Source organism: Pseudophryne corroboree, chromosome 4 (genome assembly GCF_028390025.1).
Source record: "Pseudophryne corroboree isolate aPseCor3 chromosome 4, aPseCor3.hap2, whole genome shotgun sequence".
Classification (NCBI taxonomy): Eukaryota; Metazoa; Chordata; class Amphibia; order Anura; family Myobatrachidae; genus Pseudophryne; species Pseudophryne corroboree.
This window is the reverse complement of record NC_086447.1, coordinates 76,726,839-76,744,703: the sequence shown is the minus strand read 5'-3', so window position 1 is coordinate 76,744,703 and position 17,865 is coordinate 76,726,839. Positions and strand designations below refer to the sequence as shown.

General features: G+C 45.0%; 1 protein-coding gene across 5 annotated transcripts in view; it reads left to right on the top strand.

Moving 5' to 3' along the window:
* The window catches only part of LOC134908921 (cytochrome P450 2K1-like), a 60,203-nt gene that overhangs the window by 29,602 nt on the left and 12,736 nt on the right, over positions 1–17,865 (top strand). For all 5 annotated transcript variants that reach the window (XM_063915169.1, XM_063915172.1, XM_063915173.1 and 2 more), the window contains 5 exons: positions 3,766–3,915; positions 10,527–10,687; positions 13,620–13,796; positions 16,894–17,035; positions 17,172–17,356. In XM_063915169.1, the coding sequence (XP_063771239.1) occupies positions 3,766–3,915; positions 10,527–10,687; positions 13,620–13,796; positions 16,894–17,035; positions 17,172–17,356 (815 nt within the window). The remainder of the gene's footprint in view (positions 1–3,765; positions 3,916–10,526; positions 10,688–13,619; positions 13,797–16,893; positions 17,036–17,171; positions 17,357–17,865) is intronic.

The following is a 17,865-nucleotide window of genomic DNA, read 5'->3' as shown; positions in this document are numbered from 1 at the left end:
CCACTGGACTTATACTGCTGTACCACTGGACATATATGGCAGTATCACTGAAATTATATGGCAGTACCACTGGACTTATCCGGCAGTACCACTGGACTGGATTTATATGGTAGTATCACTGGATTTCTACGGCAGTACCACTGGATTATAGGCAGTACCATTGGACATATACGGCAGTATCACTGGAATTACACGGCAGTATCACTGGACATATACGGCAGTATCACTAGAATTATCCGACAGTATCACTGGAATTATATGGCAGTACCACTGTACTTATATGGCAGTACCACTGGACATATACGGCAGTATCACTGGAATTATACGGCAGTATCACTGGAATTATTCGGCAGTGCCAATGGATTTATACAGTAGTACCACTAGACTGGATTTAAATGGCAGTACCAATGGACATATATGGCAGAACCACTGGACATATAAGGCAGTATCACTGGAATTATACGGCATTATCACTGGAATTATATGGCAGTACCACTGGACTTATACAGCAGTACCACTGGATTGGATTTATATGGTAGTATCACTGGACTTAAACAGCAGTACCACTGGACATATACGGCAGTATCACTGAACTGGATTTATACCCCAGTACCACTGGATTTATACGGCAGTACCACTGGACATATATACGGCAGTATTATTGGAATTATATGGCAGTACCACTGGACATATACGGCAGTATCACTGGACTGGATTTATACGCCAGTACCACTGGATTTATATGGCAGTACCACTGGTCATATATGGCAGTATCACTGGAATTATATGGCAGTACCACTGGACATATACGGCAGTATCACTGGACTGGATTTATACACCAGTACCACTGAATTTATATGGCAGTACCACTTGACATATACGGCAGTATCACTGGAATTTTATGGCAGTACCACTGGACATATACGGCAGTATCCCTGAACTGGATTTTTACGCCAGTACCACTGAATTTATAAGGCAGTACCACTGCACATACACGGCAGTATCACTGGAATTATATGGCAGTACCACTGGACATATACGGCAGTATCACTGGATTTTTTACGGCATCACAGCTGGACATATACGGCAGTATCACTGGACATATACGGCAGTATCACTGGGCATATACGGCAGTACAACTGAACATATACGGCAGTATCACTGGATTTATACGGCAGTACTGCTGGACATATACGGCAGTATCACTGGACATACACGGCAGTATCACTGGACATATACAGCAGTACCACTGGACATATACAGCAGCACAGGAACAAAACCACTGGACTGATGCAGGATAACAAAGTACCACTGCAATGGACTGGACTTATACAGCAGCACTGGACATATGGCAGCAGGGGACACCACCACTGGCAGTGCCGTTTCTAGCGGCGGGCGAGCCGTGCAACCGCACGGGGCGCACGCCGCGGCACTTTGTGTGTCCTTATCTCCTCTCCTCCCTCTTCCCGAGCGCTCCTGCTCGGGGGCGGAGTTTCACGGAATGACGCATTTGCGACGTGACGTCACGACGCATACGCGTCATTCCACAAAACTCCGCCCCCCGAGCAGGAGCGCTCGGGAAGAGGGAGGAGAGGAGATAAGCCTGGAAGGAGGAGGCGGCCGGTGCGAGGGACATGAGGCGGCCGGACCCGAAGAGCGGGAAGATGTAAGTATTATCTTTATCTCTCTCTCTCCCCCTTCCTTCCCCCCCACTTGACACCTGCCTGCCGCACTGTGTAAAATGGGGATACCTGCCTGCCGCACTGTGTAAAATGGTGACACCTGCCTGCCGCACTGTGTAAAATGGGGGCACCTGCCTGTGTACTGTGTAAAATGGGGATATCTGCCTGCCGCACTGTGTAAAATGGGGGCACCTGCCTGCGTACTGTGTAAAATGGGGATATCTGCCTGCCGCACTGTGTAAAATGGGGATACCTGCCTGCCGCACTGTGTAAAATGGGGATATCTGCCTGCCGCACTGTGTAAAATGGGGACACCTGCCTGCCGTACTGTGTAAAATGGGGGCACTTGCCTTCCGCACTGTGTAAAATGGGGATACCTGCCTGCCGCACTGTGTAAAATGGGGATACCTGCCTGCCGCACTGTGTAAAATGGGGATACCTGCCTGCCGCACTGTGTAAAATGGGGACACCTGCCTGCCGCACTGTGTAAAATGGGGGCACCTGCCTGCGTACTGTGTAAAATGGGGATATCTGCCTGCCGCACTGTGTAAAATGGGGGCACCTGCCTGAGTACTGTGTAAAATGGGGATACCTGCCTGCCGTACTGTGTAAAATGGGGATACCTGCCTGCCGCACTGTGTAAAATGGGGATATCTGCCTGCCGCACTGTGTAAAATGGGGACACCTGCCTGTCGTACTGTGTAAAATGGGGGCACGTGCCTTCCGCACTGTGTAAAATGGGGATACCTGCCTGCCGCACTGTGTAAAATGGGGATACCTGCCTGCCGCACTGTGTAAAATGGAGATACCTGCCTGCCGCACTTTGTAAAATGGGGACACCTGCCTGCCGCACTGTGTAAAATGGAGATACCTGCCTGCCGCACTTTGTAAAATGGAGATACCTGCCTGCCGCACTTTGTAAAATGGGGACACCTGCCTGCCACACTTTGTAAAATGGGGACACCTGCCTGCCGCGCTGAGTAAAATGGGGACAATGTAAATTAACTCTGGAGCTTTAGTATGACAGCTTGCATGCAAGGCATTCTGGGTATTGGGGTCCCACACACACCTGCTAGGTTCCTAATCTGCAGAATCTCATGCTACCAATATTTTTTTCAGAATGGAATTAACATACAGTATATGTAACAATGAGTTGGGTTCAATTTGCCAGCGTTCATTTTGCCAGCAGTCACAATACTGAACGTGGTATTCCTATACTGGGAATCCCGACAGGGGAAAGTAAGTACTGTACACTTACCTTCCCCCTGTACCCCTAACCCACTCTCCCTAAACCAAATACCCCCCCACCCTACCCCACCCGCAGCCTAACCCTCGGTGGTGGTGGCTAACCCTAACCTCCCCTTTTTGCAGCCTAAATCTACCCCCCACCCCCCCGAGCATAGGCTAACCCTAACCCTCCCCCCGCAGCCTAAACCTAACATTTCCGCCGCCCTCCCTCCACCGCAGCTTACCTTTCTAGTGCTGCGGTGTCTTTTCATTCGACATACCGGCTGTCGGGATTCCAGCGCCGGGATAGTGAACCTATTCAGGATGCCGATGTTGGCATTCCAAATAATGTTGTGATTCCGGCATTGGGATTCTGACTATCAAATAACAGCTGTGCCTCTATATTAGATATACAGTACATGTAGGTAAGTTACATACTGTATTCAGGTGACTGCATTATGAGAAAGTAATTTTGGGACTTGGACCTCTTGGTGGTGAGTTGATGCGGTAGGGATTTCGGTACTGTATATAGTTATTTTGGGGAACATTCATATTTCGCCATATATAGGGGTTCATTTATAAACGAGTGATAAAACTCATTGTGGATGATAAAACTCGCTGCGTATAATACATGGTGCTCCAACCAATCAGTTCATAACTATTATGTGTTCAGCTCCTATCTGTCATGTGTTTGAAATATGACAATTGGGAGCCTATTGTCGGGAACATTATTTATCATACGCAACAAGTTTTATCTTACACAAAGAGTTTTATCACTCGTTGATAAATGGGCCCATTAATACTGTTAATACAGTATGCAAAGATATAATGCTGTGGCTGTATTGACTCTCTTCAGGTGTTATCTTTGCTCATGGTGAGAACTGGAAAGTGATGAGACGATTTGCACTCTCAACATTACGGGATTACGGGATGGGGAAGAAGAGCATAGAGAACAGGATTAATGATGAATGTGAATGTTTGATGCAGACATTCAGATCCTATGAAGGTGAGTGCTAGCTCTTTTACTCACAGCAACTGTCACAACACAGTCACTTATTTGTATTATTATATTTATATTAATTGAAGAAGCAAGTGGATGAAGGTGTTTTGTTACGTTTAGAAGAAACTAAGATATTTACAGTACGGATGTGCACCGGATCATTTTTGTTGGATTTGGATTTGGCTCTGATTCATTGTCGGCTTTGGATTTGGATTTGCCAAACAGCCATGACTGGTGTTGGATTTGGATTTTTTTTTTTTTATAAAATTGACAAAAAAAGCTAAAATCACATAATTTGGTCCTTTTTTTTGTTCCTAGAGTATTATTAACGTCAATAACATTAATTTCCAGTCAAATGTGACCACCTCACAGTTACAATAATGTTTTCACCATTATTGGGCAAAGGACATGCACATTTTAAGAAACCAAGCACTTCAGCAAAAGGGACTGACACTTTTGTGGTTGAAGTGTTTGCTTTGTTTGGGCCCAGACAAGACAATTTTTTGGAAGGACTACCTCTGATCACTAATGAGGAGACTGACGATGAGGGTTTTAGTTACATTATAATCTTGTAAAATAAATTTCATGAACTTTCCGCAAATGATGTAACATGGAGGTGGTGCATAGATAGTTATCGACCCTACCTCTATGAACTGTGGCCTCACAAATGGAGCAAATGCCTTAACAAACATTGTCAGGATTTGGGTAAAAATAATCCCACAACCAAGAGGTTGCTTTTTTGGTCTTATGCCCAGGCATCACAATTGCTTTCTTTTTATCACGTGCAAGAACTGCAGCCACTGGTGGCTAACTTACACAAACAACATCATCACATCCTCAGTGTCAGATAGCAGTAGTACACACATATCCCCCTCATCCTGTTCCACTTCCACACATGAATCCTCATTTTCAATTATGCCCTCATCACCATCTTTACTTGTACTGCTCAGCACATGTGCAGATAATGCAGAAATGGTGGAAGGAGGTGAAAGGGGTTTCTATATGAGGACAGTGTGAGAAATGTCAGACGCACACATAGCTACATTGACATCCCTAAACGTTCCACAGGAATGTTTGACGGTTCTGAACACACAGTTTGTTCTACTGCCTTAGCTGTTTTCAGTTTTTCTTTACACCTCTTCTAGACTCTCAATGAAAAGGTCTTGCATCATTATGTGAGGCATGGTGTGGTGAATAGCATGTTGGCAATTTTATGTTTTTCTGCACAAACCTTCCCTTTATAAGAGGTGTCTTTCTTTAACACTGTATACTTGGCTTTTGATTTTTGATGTCCTGATGCACTTGAAAATTGGCTTTAGTAGTTGACTTTGCTGGACTAGCACCATCATCATGACTGGTGGCAGAGCCTGTTGCACTAGTATTTGGTTTCTCTTCTCTAAACTGATAGTTATTCATTTGTCAAGTCGCAGATCACTGCGTGGATCACAGGGCTTATAAATTGCATCTTGGATTGAACTGTGTGGATCACAGGGCAATTTACAGCAGAGGTCGTGCAGCACATAGCAGTGTGCCCCCTATACACAGTCACCATACAGCACAACCACTTGTAAGTCTAAACATAGCACAGATAGAATAGCAGAGTATAGCAGGGCACACAGCAGCATGCAGTATGCCACCTATACACAGTCACTATACAGCACAGCCACTTCTGAGACTCTGGACACAGCACAGTCTGTATAGCAGAGTATAGAGCAGCACACAGCAGCGTGCAGCATACCCCCTAAACACAGTCACTATACAGCACAGCTACTTGTGAGTCTGGACACAGCACAGCCAGTATAGCAGAGTATAGCGCAGCACACAGCAGCATGCAGCATGCCACCTATACACAGTCACTATACAGCACAGCCACTTGTGAGTCTGGAACAGCACAGCCAGTATAGCAGAGTACAGCACAGCATGCTTCAGCGTGCAGTGTGCCCCCTATACACAGTCACTATATAGCACAGTCACTTTTTAGTCTCGGTATATAGTACAGCCACTACAGCAGAGTATAAAGCAGCAAACGGCGGCATGAGTTCCAGTGAAAAGGCACAGAGTCCCGGCCGCAGTGCCTTATATAGAATCCAACTCCCGTGAGAATCCTACACCGGGAAGATGATGATCGGCCTCGGATGGGAATCCAAGTCTGGCGGGAAACACCCAAACTGCAGCTCGGGTGGACTCAGATCCCAATGTTCAGAGTGGCTCGAATTCCGCAGAATTATCAGGAAGTATCATGTATCACACTTGATTGTGATGCATCATGTCTCTGTTCGCATGCATACTGTCATTTTATCACACCAGTGTGCATGAATACTTACCAGCCAGGGCAGCTCTTCCAATATAGAGCTGTCCCACCAAATAAGTGACTTCTGGGTTTATGACCTGCGAATCATAATGCACATGCTCGCAATTGCCCAGTGCATGCACAAGCCACAGAGATCCAAAGAAGTTATTGTGAAAAAAAGTCCATAGGTTTCAATGGATTCTGTATGATATACTGGTGTTTTGGATGTGGGCAGTCAGAAGACTGACCGCGGCATTACGATGCTTAGAATCCTGAAAGGGGCTAGGTAAGTATACTTAGTTACCTGCCCCCAATGCCCCCCTAACACTTACCCTTCCTTTCCACAGCCTAAACCTAACCCTTCCCTCCCGCATCCCCACCATAACCCGCCCCGATGGTGCCAAAACTGAACATCCCCCTTCCTGCAGCCTACACCTAACCCTCCCTCCCCTGCTGCCTAGCCCTAAATCTTCCCAGGGGGTGCTTAACCCTAAGCCTCCCTTTCCCAGAGCCTGGGATAGGTAATGTCATCTATACATGGCTTTGCCTATGTGGCAGAAGGTCAAGAGAGCTATGCTTTTTCCAAAGCTTGCTGCATTCAGGCAGACCGCAACCACATAGAACCCTACATACTGTATGTTGTTTTCTGTGCAGCAGATCGACAGCAGATATCTCTGTGGAAAACAACCAAAAATGCCAGGTGTTACTACATATTACAGTTTGATACATCATTCACTACAGTAAGTAGGTAAAATGTGAAGCATCATCCCGAATTAAGAATTATATATATTTTTTTTTAAGTGTTATTTGTCCAGCTAAAACATGCCAGGACTCACAAAAAGACTTAGCAGGTGATGGTGTACTGATTTATCCGTTAACAGTGTGGTTCAGACTTCTAGAGGTAGGAATTAATCAACTTCTTACAATTAAAATTAAGGAAAATTACTAGGCCAAAATATACAAAAGCTGCTGATTGAGAAAAATAAGGTTATGTTTTCCAAATAAACTTTTCTTTTTGTGTCCAAGGGTACAGAGAACTTTTTGAAATGTCAAGGGTCAGGGTTGTGGACAGAGCCTGGGACTACTGTAAGAACAGTGGTAGAGCAGTTTTAGTTGTTTCATTGCATCCCAGCCCAATTATACTGTTCATATTGGCTGACACTGATACTTACTGAAGATACATTTATTACTGATCAATGCTTTGAGGGTTGGGCTTAGTCACTCTTCGGATAGGTTTTTGATTGCTACCATTTATCCTTGTTTGCCGCCTGCCTTAACCTCAGATTATAAACTCACATCTGGTATTGGTCTGCCGTATTTTGGATTGTGCTGGACAATTCTAATAATTTTTATATTTCCTTCTCATTTAAGAACACTTTCTTTGTTGCTCAATACATACTGTAGTAGACTATGGGGGTCATTCCGAGTTGATCGTAGCTGTGCTAAATTTAGCACAGCTACAATCATCCACACTGACTTGTGGGGGTATGCCCAGCACAGGGCTAACCCGCCCCGCATTGACAGTCCCTGCCCCGTCGCTGAAGTACAAAAGCATCGCCCAGCAGTGATGCTTTCGCACTTCAGGAGTAGCTCCCGGCCAGTGCAGCTTTTGCGTGCTGTCCGGGAGCTACTCGTCGCTGTCCGGCTAGCAGTGGCTGTGTGTGACGTCACGGAGCCACTGCGGCCCGCCCCCAACACGTTCCGGCCACGCCTGCATTGCCCGGATCGTGCCCACAAAACGGCGGCCAAACGCTGCCGTGCCGCCCCCACCCGGCCAGCGACCCCCTCTGCCTGTCACTCATGCAGAGGCGATCGTTAGTCAACAACAGCCGTCGGCTGTCAACCATGCGCCGACGCACTGCGGAGCCGGCGCATGCGCAGTTCTGACCTGATTGCTGCGCTGCAATGAACTGCAGAGAGCGATCAGGTCAGAATGACCCCCTATGCTTTAGCGAGCATTGAACTGAAGAGAATTCATTACTATGGAGTCTTTTCCTGAAGCAGTGAAAATTGTGGAGAAATGAGCCAGTGGAGAAGTTGCCCATGGCAACCAATCAGCTGCTACGTATAATGCACTTTATAAATGTTACCTCAATACTGATTGGTTCTCATGGGCAACTTCTCCACTAGCTCACTTCTCCACTCTTTTCACATCTTCATAAATAAACCCTTATATTTTGTGGTAAAATGGAGAGACAAAAGTGCCAGACAACCAGCTCCTAACTGTCATTTTTAAAACACAGCCTGTAACATGGCAGTTAGGAGCTGATTGGCTGGTACTTTTTATCTCTCCATTTTATTACTCTCCAAGCGATGACACACCTAGCCCTGTGTGTGCTCTGCTGTGTTAAAGAGCTTTTCAAAACATTAACATACAGTACTCACATCATACTTGCCTACTCTCCCGGAATGGCCGGGAGGCTCCCGAAAATCGGGTGTCCCTCCCGGCCCCACGGAAGAGCAGGCAAGTCTCCCGGAATCCGGGGTCCCCCTGCCCGTCCGCCCACTTTGTGTTTAAAGTGGGCGGTCCGGGCAGTTGATGACGTGAATCTTGCAGAATCGCGTCATCATAGCCACGCCCCCTGCAGTGTAATGCAGGAGATTGCGGCATTACAGAACGGGGGGGGCGTGGCTTAAAGCGGGCGTCAGCGAGACCCCGCCCTTGCTCCGCCCCCATCCCGCCCTTGCTCCGCCTCCTCAGCACATCCAGCCCTCCCCTGCCCCCTTGCTGTGCTGACCTGGCTGCTCTCTCCCGCAGAGAGCAGCCAGAATGTCGGCAACCCTGACTCACATGTTATTTTAAACTATACACTGAGTGGCCAAATTATTATGACTAGTAGGTGATTGTATGCAAAGTAGTTATTCTGTAGTTAATGCTGATGTAGGAGGTCTGAATCAGTGACGTGCGGTGAGGTCAATGACTGGGGAGGCACTGACTAACATCAGAGCCGGATTTACAAGCATACCCTGTATTTGATTTGGTGGTCAGTTTTGACTATAAAAATCATTAGAATTATACACAGATGGTCTCGTGCATAAGCACGAGCAATTTAGTTATTTCCATCATATCTCTTTATCAAGTGATTTAGCCTTATCACACAATGGGGGTCATTCCGAGTTGTTCGCTCGCAAGCGGATTTTAGCAGATTTGCTCATGCTAAGCCGCCGCCTACTGGGAGTGAATCTTAGCATCTTAAAATTGCGAACGATGTATTCGCAATATTGCGATTACACACCTCGTAGCAGTTTCTGAGTAGCTCCAGACTTACTCGGCATCTGCGATCATTTCAGTGCTTGTCGTTCCTGGTTTGACGTCACAAACACACCCAGCGTTCGCCCAGACACTCCCCCGTTTCTCCAGCCACTCCTGCGTTTTTACCGGAAACGGTAGCGTTTTTTCCCACACGCCCATAAAACGGCCTGTTTCCGCCCAGTAACACCCATTTCCTGTCAATCACATTACGATCGCCAGAACGAAGAAAAAGCCGTGAGTAAAATTACTAAGTGCATAGCAAATTTACTTGGCGCAGTCGCAGTGCGGACATTGCGCATGCGCATTAAGCGGAAAATCGCTGCGATGCGAATATTTTTAACGAGCGAACAACTCGGAATGACCCCCAATGGACTTTGTGCAACATTCTTTTTTTAGTATAGAGGGTTGTGTCTGCATACTGTATGTGTTTATTTTGTCATGGCCTTGTTAGTTAATATTTATTGAAGAATTCAATTTTCATTGCGAGAAGTTTGTACAGTGGCAGAACTTGTTAGTTGTGGGCCGAGGTTCAAAAATATTCTTTGCACCCCCTTCCTCCATCCCACCTGAAGCTTATAATATGCCACATGGCAGAGGGTGACAGAGAGAGTCAGTGGGTGATGGGGAGAGGGTGACGGGTAGAGACAGTGGAAGCGGGTGACAAGCAGTCGATGATAGGCAGTGGGTGACAAGGAGAGGGTGATAGGAAGAGGATGAACTGAAGATTTGCACTAACATTCAGTGTAAAGCCCACCAAGAAGCAGCGGCTTACCAAACCCACCGCTTGGTAATTATAGACCAAACTTTGGTTGATACAAATTAGTTGTAGGCATTGTGTAATTATATGGCATCTGTAGGATCAAATGTATAGCATATTATATTTGTCACTCTGTTGTTGTTTTATTATATTTCTTCACTAATTGATTATGGTAAGTATATATTTCATAGTTGGATATAGAAGTATTAACATTATCATAGTATACATAACATTCTAATACATGCATTTTAATTGTTTTCTCACAATTTATAATGTTCATTTTGAATGCAAAAATCTGTCTTTGTTTGTATTATCAGGAAAACCCTTTAATAATTTGACCATCATGAACGCTGCTGTAGCCAATATAATTGTGTCCACACTACTCGGTAATAGATTTGAATATAATGACCCTACCATACTGAGGCTCATGAATTTGATCAATGAAAACGTCCGGATCCTGCAAAGTACTATGGTCAGGGTAAGAGTCCTCACGCTGTCAGATTTATATTTAAGATATCCAATGTATTTTCCTTACATCCATATTACTTCAGTTTATAATATACTAGTACTGTGGACCATTTGCCCGGTGACTAGCTATTGTCCAGGGCTTTTTTTCCTCCCTATTCCCTGACCTTCCGATCTCTCCATCTATTCCTCCCATCTATTCTTGTTATAATTCCTCCTGTTTCCCACAATTCCTCCAGCATTCCATTATTCTTCCCCCTATTCCTCCAATCTCCCCCATTCTTCCCCATATTCCACATGTCTCCCTTATTCTTTTTGTCTCCCCCAATTCTCCTGCTCATTCTATTCTTATCACTATTTCTCCCATCTCTCCCAGTTCCTCCAGTCTCCCCCATTGCTCCTTTCTCATCTTGCTCCTCTCATCTCCCCATGTACCTCCCATTTCCCCCTCTTCCTTTTCATCTGCTACTATTCTTGTTACTATTCCCCCCTTCTCTCTCTAGTCCTCTTGTCTCCACCACCTCCTCCAGTCTATAGCTATTCTTCACCCTATTACTCCTGCTTCCACCACATAATCCAGTCTATAGCTATTCTTCACCCTATTACTCCTGCTTCCACCACATACTCCAGTCTATAGCTATTCTTCACCCTATTACTCCTGCTTCCACCACATACTCCAGTCTATAGCTATTCTTCACCCTATTACTCCTGCTTCCACCACATAATCCAGTCTATAGCTATTCTTCACCGTATTACTCCTGTTTCCACCACATACTCCAGTCTATAGCTATTCTTCACCCTATTACTCCTGCTTCCACCACATACTCCAGTCTATAGCTATTCTTCACCCTATTACTCCTGCTTCCACCACATAATCCAGTCTATAGCTATTCTTCACCCTATTACTCCTGCTTCCACCACATAATCCAGTCTATAGCTATTCTTCACCCTATTACTCCTGCTTCCACCACATAATCCAGTCTATAGCTATTCTTCACCCTATTACTCCTGCTTCCACCACATAATCCAGTCTATAGCTATTCTTCACCCTATTACTCCTGCTTCCACCACATACTCCAGTCTATAGCTATTCTTCACCCTATTACTCCTGCTTCCACCACCTCCTACAGTCTATAGCTATTCTTCACCCTATTACTCCTGCTTCCACCACATACTCCAGTCTATAGCTATTCTTCACCCTATTACTCCTGCTTCCACCACATACTCCAGTCTATAGCTATTCTTCACCCTATTACTCCTGCTTCCACCACATACTCCAGTCTATAGCTATTCTTCACCCTATTACTCCTGCTTCCACCACATACTCCAGTCTATAGCTATTCTTCACCCTATTACTCCTGCTTCCACCACATACTCCAGTCTATAGCTATTCTTCACCCTATTACTCCTGCTTCCACCACATACTCCAGTCTATAAATATTCTTCAGCCTATTCCTCCCATTTCCCCCTACTCCTCTGTTCCCCCCTATTCCTCCATACTCTCCCTTTTTTCACTCTAATCCTTCCATCTCCCCCTATTCTTTCCACTGTCCCTCCTATCTCCCCCTATTCTTTCCACTGTCCATCCCTTCTCCCACTATTATTCTGCTATTCCTCCCATCTCTCTCTCCTCTTCCCCCTATTCCTCCCATCTCTCCCTATTCCTCCCATCTCAACTTATTCTTCCCCCAATTCCTTTGGTTTCATTCTATTCTTTACCCTGTTCCTCCCTTCTCCCACTATTCTTCTGCTATTCCTCCCATCTCCCTCTTCTCTTCCCCCTATTCCTCCCATCTCTCCCTATTCCTCCCCATCTCAACTTATTCTTCCCCCAGTTCCTTTGGTTTCACCCTGTTCTACCCCCTATTCCTCTTAAGTTTCCATATTCTTTCCCCTATTCCTCTGGTCTCACTCTATTATTCTCCCTTTTCTCCTGTCTCGCCCTATTCTGCACTCTATTCCTCCCTCTGCTCTAGCTCTGCAGTTCAATGATTCTTAATACAGCGGATTATTACTGAGGTAGTTTGTAGTAAGTATAAGATTATAGAGATAGGTTGAAGGAAACATATATATGGTCCAAATCTGGTTTCTACTCTTGAATGTCTTATCATCTGACATTGGACAGTCAATGAGAGCACTGGTGTGATTAGTACCACTATATACTAAAGTATTGTTCAGTATCTGCTTCTGACCTGGGTTCTGTTTGAGACTGCTTCCCTTTAGGCCAATGAGAGTACAAGAAAAATCATATAAGTAGTAAGCAGGTGTCCGAGTTTATCTATAATTTCAGTTTATATAAATTGTGTCAGGAAAGTGTATAGTGAAAATAAGCACTTTTAGGCCTGTCTGTAACGCATACTGTAGGTAAGAAACATTTTTGTCGTTCACAAGACATTATTTATGGAGTATTGCAGCATCCGCTGAGCTGAGCTGAAATATAAAAATTTGACATAAATACATATCAAACTAATATAGGCATTCAGCGCCACCCCGCCATGTTCCACCTCGCCTCGCCCCACTCTCTGTCCTCTGCTCCATCCCAGTCCGCCCCCCTCTCTGTTCACTGCTCTGTCCCAATCAGCCCCTCACTCTGTCCCACTTCTAAAATCTGTCCTGTTACAATCCTGCTCTGTCCCACTCCACCCCCACATTGTACTGCTACACCCACGCTCTATCCCGCTCCACCTTCCGCAAACTGCATCTTTATACTTACAGTACCTTACTCATTCACGGCAGGTCCACAGACTTTAGGAGATTACAATACAGATATTTAATAAGACGTGTTTGTGTTTTGCTTCCCTTTATTCAATTTTTGCTAAACCTGGTTTAATTTTTACACTTTAAAATTTATAACAATTTTATATTTTATAGAATATTTCTTTTTTTTCCTTTATTTAAATATTCTGTGTTTAAAATTATCATTTTTTTCTTTTCTTCTGTCTCAGTTATACAATAGTTACCCCTCTCTGATAGGCTGGCTTCCTGGGGGTCACAGGAAAATTTTTGAAAACAACAATGAAATGCAGGAATTTATAAAAGCGACATTTACAAAACAGAAGAAAGAGTTGGATGTAAATGATCAGAGGAATCTTATTGATTCATTCCTTGCAAAGCAACAAGAGGTACAGTTCTGTATGCAATACATTTATGTGCGCTGTCGGTTTAAACTTTTGAATAATGTGTTTTGTCGTTATATGATGCAAGAGCACATGTAAGGATAGAAACCAGTACAGTCGTCACGCAGGGCCCTCAAGTGTTTTATTCTTACCTCCCCTTTGATGGGGTGTGTTATAGAATATCTCCAATGTCTAGGTCGACAGTCAGGATAACCAGCAGGGGTGGAATGCGGGGACTGGAGTCTTGGGCCGTTATAGAGAGGGGGGCCCACCCCTGGCTCCTACCACTATTACCTGGAGAGTTGCACCCGCTGTGCAATAACAGTGGGTTGATGCACAGAGAGGACTTAGGGGGTCATTCTGACCTGATCGCACGCTAGGATTTTTTGCTGCGCTGCGATCAGGTCACAACTGCGCATGTGTATGCACCACAATGCGCAGGAGCGTCGTATGGGTACAAAGCGGATCGTTGCTGAGCGATGGATTTAATGAAGAATCCATTCGCACAGCGGATCGCAAGGAGAATGACAGGAAGAAGGCGTTTGTGGGTGGCAACTGACCATTTTCTGGGAGTGTTTGGAAAAACGCAGGCGTGTCCAAGCGTTTGCAGGGCGGGTGTCTGACGTCTATTCTGGGCACGAACAGGCTGAAGTGATCGCAGCGGCTGAATAAGTCCTGAGTTACTCAGAAAATGCACAACATTTTTTCGTACCCCTCGGCTGCACAAGCGTTCGCATACTTGCAAAGCAAAAATACACTCCCCTATGGGCGGCGACTATCTGATCGCTGTGCTGCAAAAAGTAGCTAGCGAGCGATCAACTCGGAATGACCCCCTTAAAACAAGCCTTCCCTGCATATCAGCTCTCTGTGAATTATTCCTGCAGGTCCGCAATGCTCCACCCATATGTAACATCGACGTGCATTAGGTTGACACTGTCAAAAGGTTGACACATGAAAAGGTCGACACAAAAAATGGTTGACGCACAAAAAGGTAGACACAGCTTTTTTGTGTGTGTGTTGATTTCACCGTCAGACCACAGGAAACCCCAATTAGTGTACCGCGTCCCCTTGCATGGTGAGCGAACTGCGGGCAAGCTGCTCGCTCCACTACCACTGCACTCGGCACAGGATACTGTTCCCAGTTGTAGTCCATGTGGATGGTATAGTATGTAAAAAGTGTACAAAATGCTAATAACCCTTAAAAAGCAGTATCGACATGTGTCGACCATATATGTGTAAACTATTGCCATGTTGAACTTGTCAACCTTTTATACCTGTCAACCTATTCCAGTGCCGGCCTTTTGCCAGTGTCGACCTAATGCATGTTGACCTTTTGTCAGTGTTCACCTAATGCATGTCGACCAAATGGAATGGACTTATTGCTTGTCGACCTAGACATGGTCTATATAAACATTGGAACCCCTTTTGATGTTGTTTAATTAATATTTGCCCTGAAGATGAGAGATGTACACAGTGACGATATTTATGGAATTAAGCCAGTGGTTCCCAAACTTTTTTGAATCATGGCGCCCTAGAGTATCGGAATTATTTTCGCAGCACCCCCAGGCCAAAAGTTTCTTATTGAGAAATCTGAAAGAAATAGGAATTTTAGTAAATTGTGTTTATATGTCATCCATAAGTTCAATTGTGTGGTGACGGACAAGGTTTACTTCTGTTTGTCCACATATGTTATGTATGACAGCCACCAGCACTGTTTTGCCTATTACATTGACCATAAATAATTTGAATTGGTCCTGGACCATCAACCCGAGGCACCCCTGCAAGTGTCCCGAGGCACCCCAGGCCCCAGGGAGCCTAGGCACACAGTTTGAGAACCACTGAGTTAAGCAATTATTAACAGACTGTGGTGGAAAAAACCCAGGTGTGTCATGACCAGTGGCGGCACCAGCGGTGGGGCTTCAGTGCGGTACAAAATTCAAATAGGGGAGCCACACCAACTGCCACCCTAACACTGGCAAACATCACCGGCCCGGACTCACTGGCAGTTGTTGTGGCTCCCCTATTTGAATTTTGGACTGTGCTGTGGCCCCACCCCTGGATACGCCACTTGACTTGTTACCATATGATTGGTGTGTCTCAGCCTACAACTTTTATCTCATCAGCAATCTGCACAACCATAGGGTTACTCAGACTGTCGATTATTGAAGGATCTGCAACCACTGCTGCATATTGTACTCAGTTGCTTGTATCTGCGAAGCCTCTGGTGGGCGTCTACAGAATTAGCATATTTACGCACATCTCTATATGGGATTGCCATCACTGTATCAGGCGCTTTCTTTGGAAATTTAGAGGACAACTCATTCAGTTGTGTGCCAGGGCTAGTGCTGTAAAAGTGACACTTAAAGCCAAGTTCCTATGGCAAAGTCTACAATACTGCATTTTGGGATCCTGTCAGCATCCCGGCACTGGTCACAAGACCGACGCCGGGATCCCAACATTGAACACAATGCCGACGTTGATGTACCATCTACCGGCAACCTGAACGTAAATATGCCTGGGAGGGTTAGGGTTAGGCTTCGGGTGGAGGGTTAGGCTGCAGTGCGCGGAGGTTAGGGTTAGGTTGTGGGGAGGGAATGTTAGGTTTAGGCACTAAGAAGTGGGGTTAGGGTTTGGCACAACTGGGGAGAGTTAGGGTTAGGCTGCGGGAGGGGAGGGTTAGGTACAGAATGCAGGTAAGGAGGGTAAGGAGGTCTCCTGGATAAACCACAAAGAGAGCCGATCATTCATAATGTCAACACCAGAATGTATGAGGGAACTTTTTTTTTTAAGGATGGGAGTGGTGGGTTTATAGAAGTGGAGCGGCATTACCTATGAGAAGCCTATTTGACAATGCCCTATGAGAGGGATCCAATCGGATGCCACCAACACCCCTCAGGGAGCTAGTCACACTAAGCTGTCATTTGCAATACTAATCGCATTTCTAAGTAAATACCGGCATAAATAACACCAGTAAGTACATCTGCGTAGTACATCTATCCCGCCCTGTTACACAATGATTAAAAAGTATTTTTTTTATTCCTGGACTTTATGATTTTTCAAAATATTGTCTGTTTAAAAAGATGTCTCCATTTATATTATGCAGGGAAAGCCAGAATCTACTTTATATTACCACAACGACAACCTAGTCACACTAGTCAGCAATCTATTTGCTGCTGGGATGGAGACCACCTCAACCACTCTGCGATGGGGCCTCCTGCTGATGATGAAATACCCCGAAATCCAAAGTAAGAGTATAAAAAATGATATTAATGTTGTGTTGGCTGTGCCATGAACTCTGACGTTTCTGTCTCTGGATGACTATGCTGTGGTGTCATAGTTCTTATGTAAAATAATGAAAGAGATATCTTCTTTACCTGACAGAAAAAGTGCAAAATGAAATAGATGGAGTGATTGGATCTACTCAGCCTCAACAAGATCAAAGAAAGCAATTGCCGTACACCGACGCCGTCATCCATGAAATACAGCGTTTTGGTGACATTGTCCCGAGTAACGTCCCACATGCAACTACTCAAGATGTCACTTACAGAGGGTATTTTATTCCAAAGGTGAGCGAAGTTTCTTAAAATACTTACCACTTATTTGAGACTAATTTGTCAGCCAGTGTGCATACATGAAGGGATGGGTTACCTTCATTACTCTCTGACTCTGTGGCACGCATATCATATGCAGACTGTGGGGGAAATGTGGGTTTCTGCAGTGATGGTTGTGTGCACTGCGTTATATCACAGGAATCTATGTGGGGCACACTGGTAACCAGAGCATCTGTGTCTCTGCTGTGTGCTTATTGTATGTTTACTGTAGGGATGTGCGCCGGGCCAGTTTTGCTAGATTTGGATTTGGTTCTGATTCGACGCAAGCTTTAGATTTGGATTTGCCAAACCGCCGTGACTGACTTTGAATTTGGATTTGGATTTTTTTGAAAAATTTACAAAAAAAGCTAAAATCACTTAATGTTGGTCTTTTATTGTTCCTAGTGTATTATTAACCTCAATATCATTAATTTCCAGTCATTTCCACTCAATTTTGACCACGTCACAGCTCACAATATTGCTTT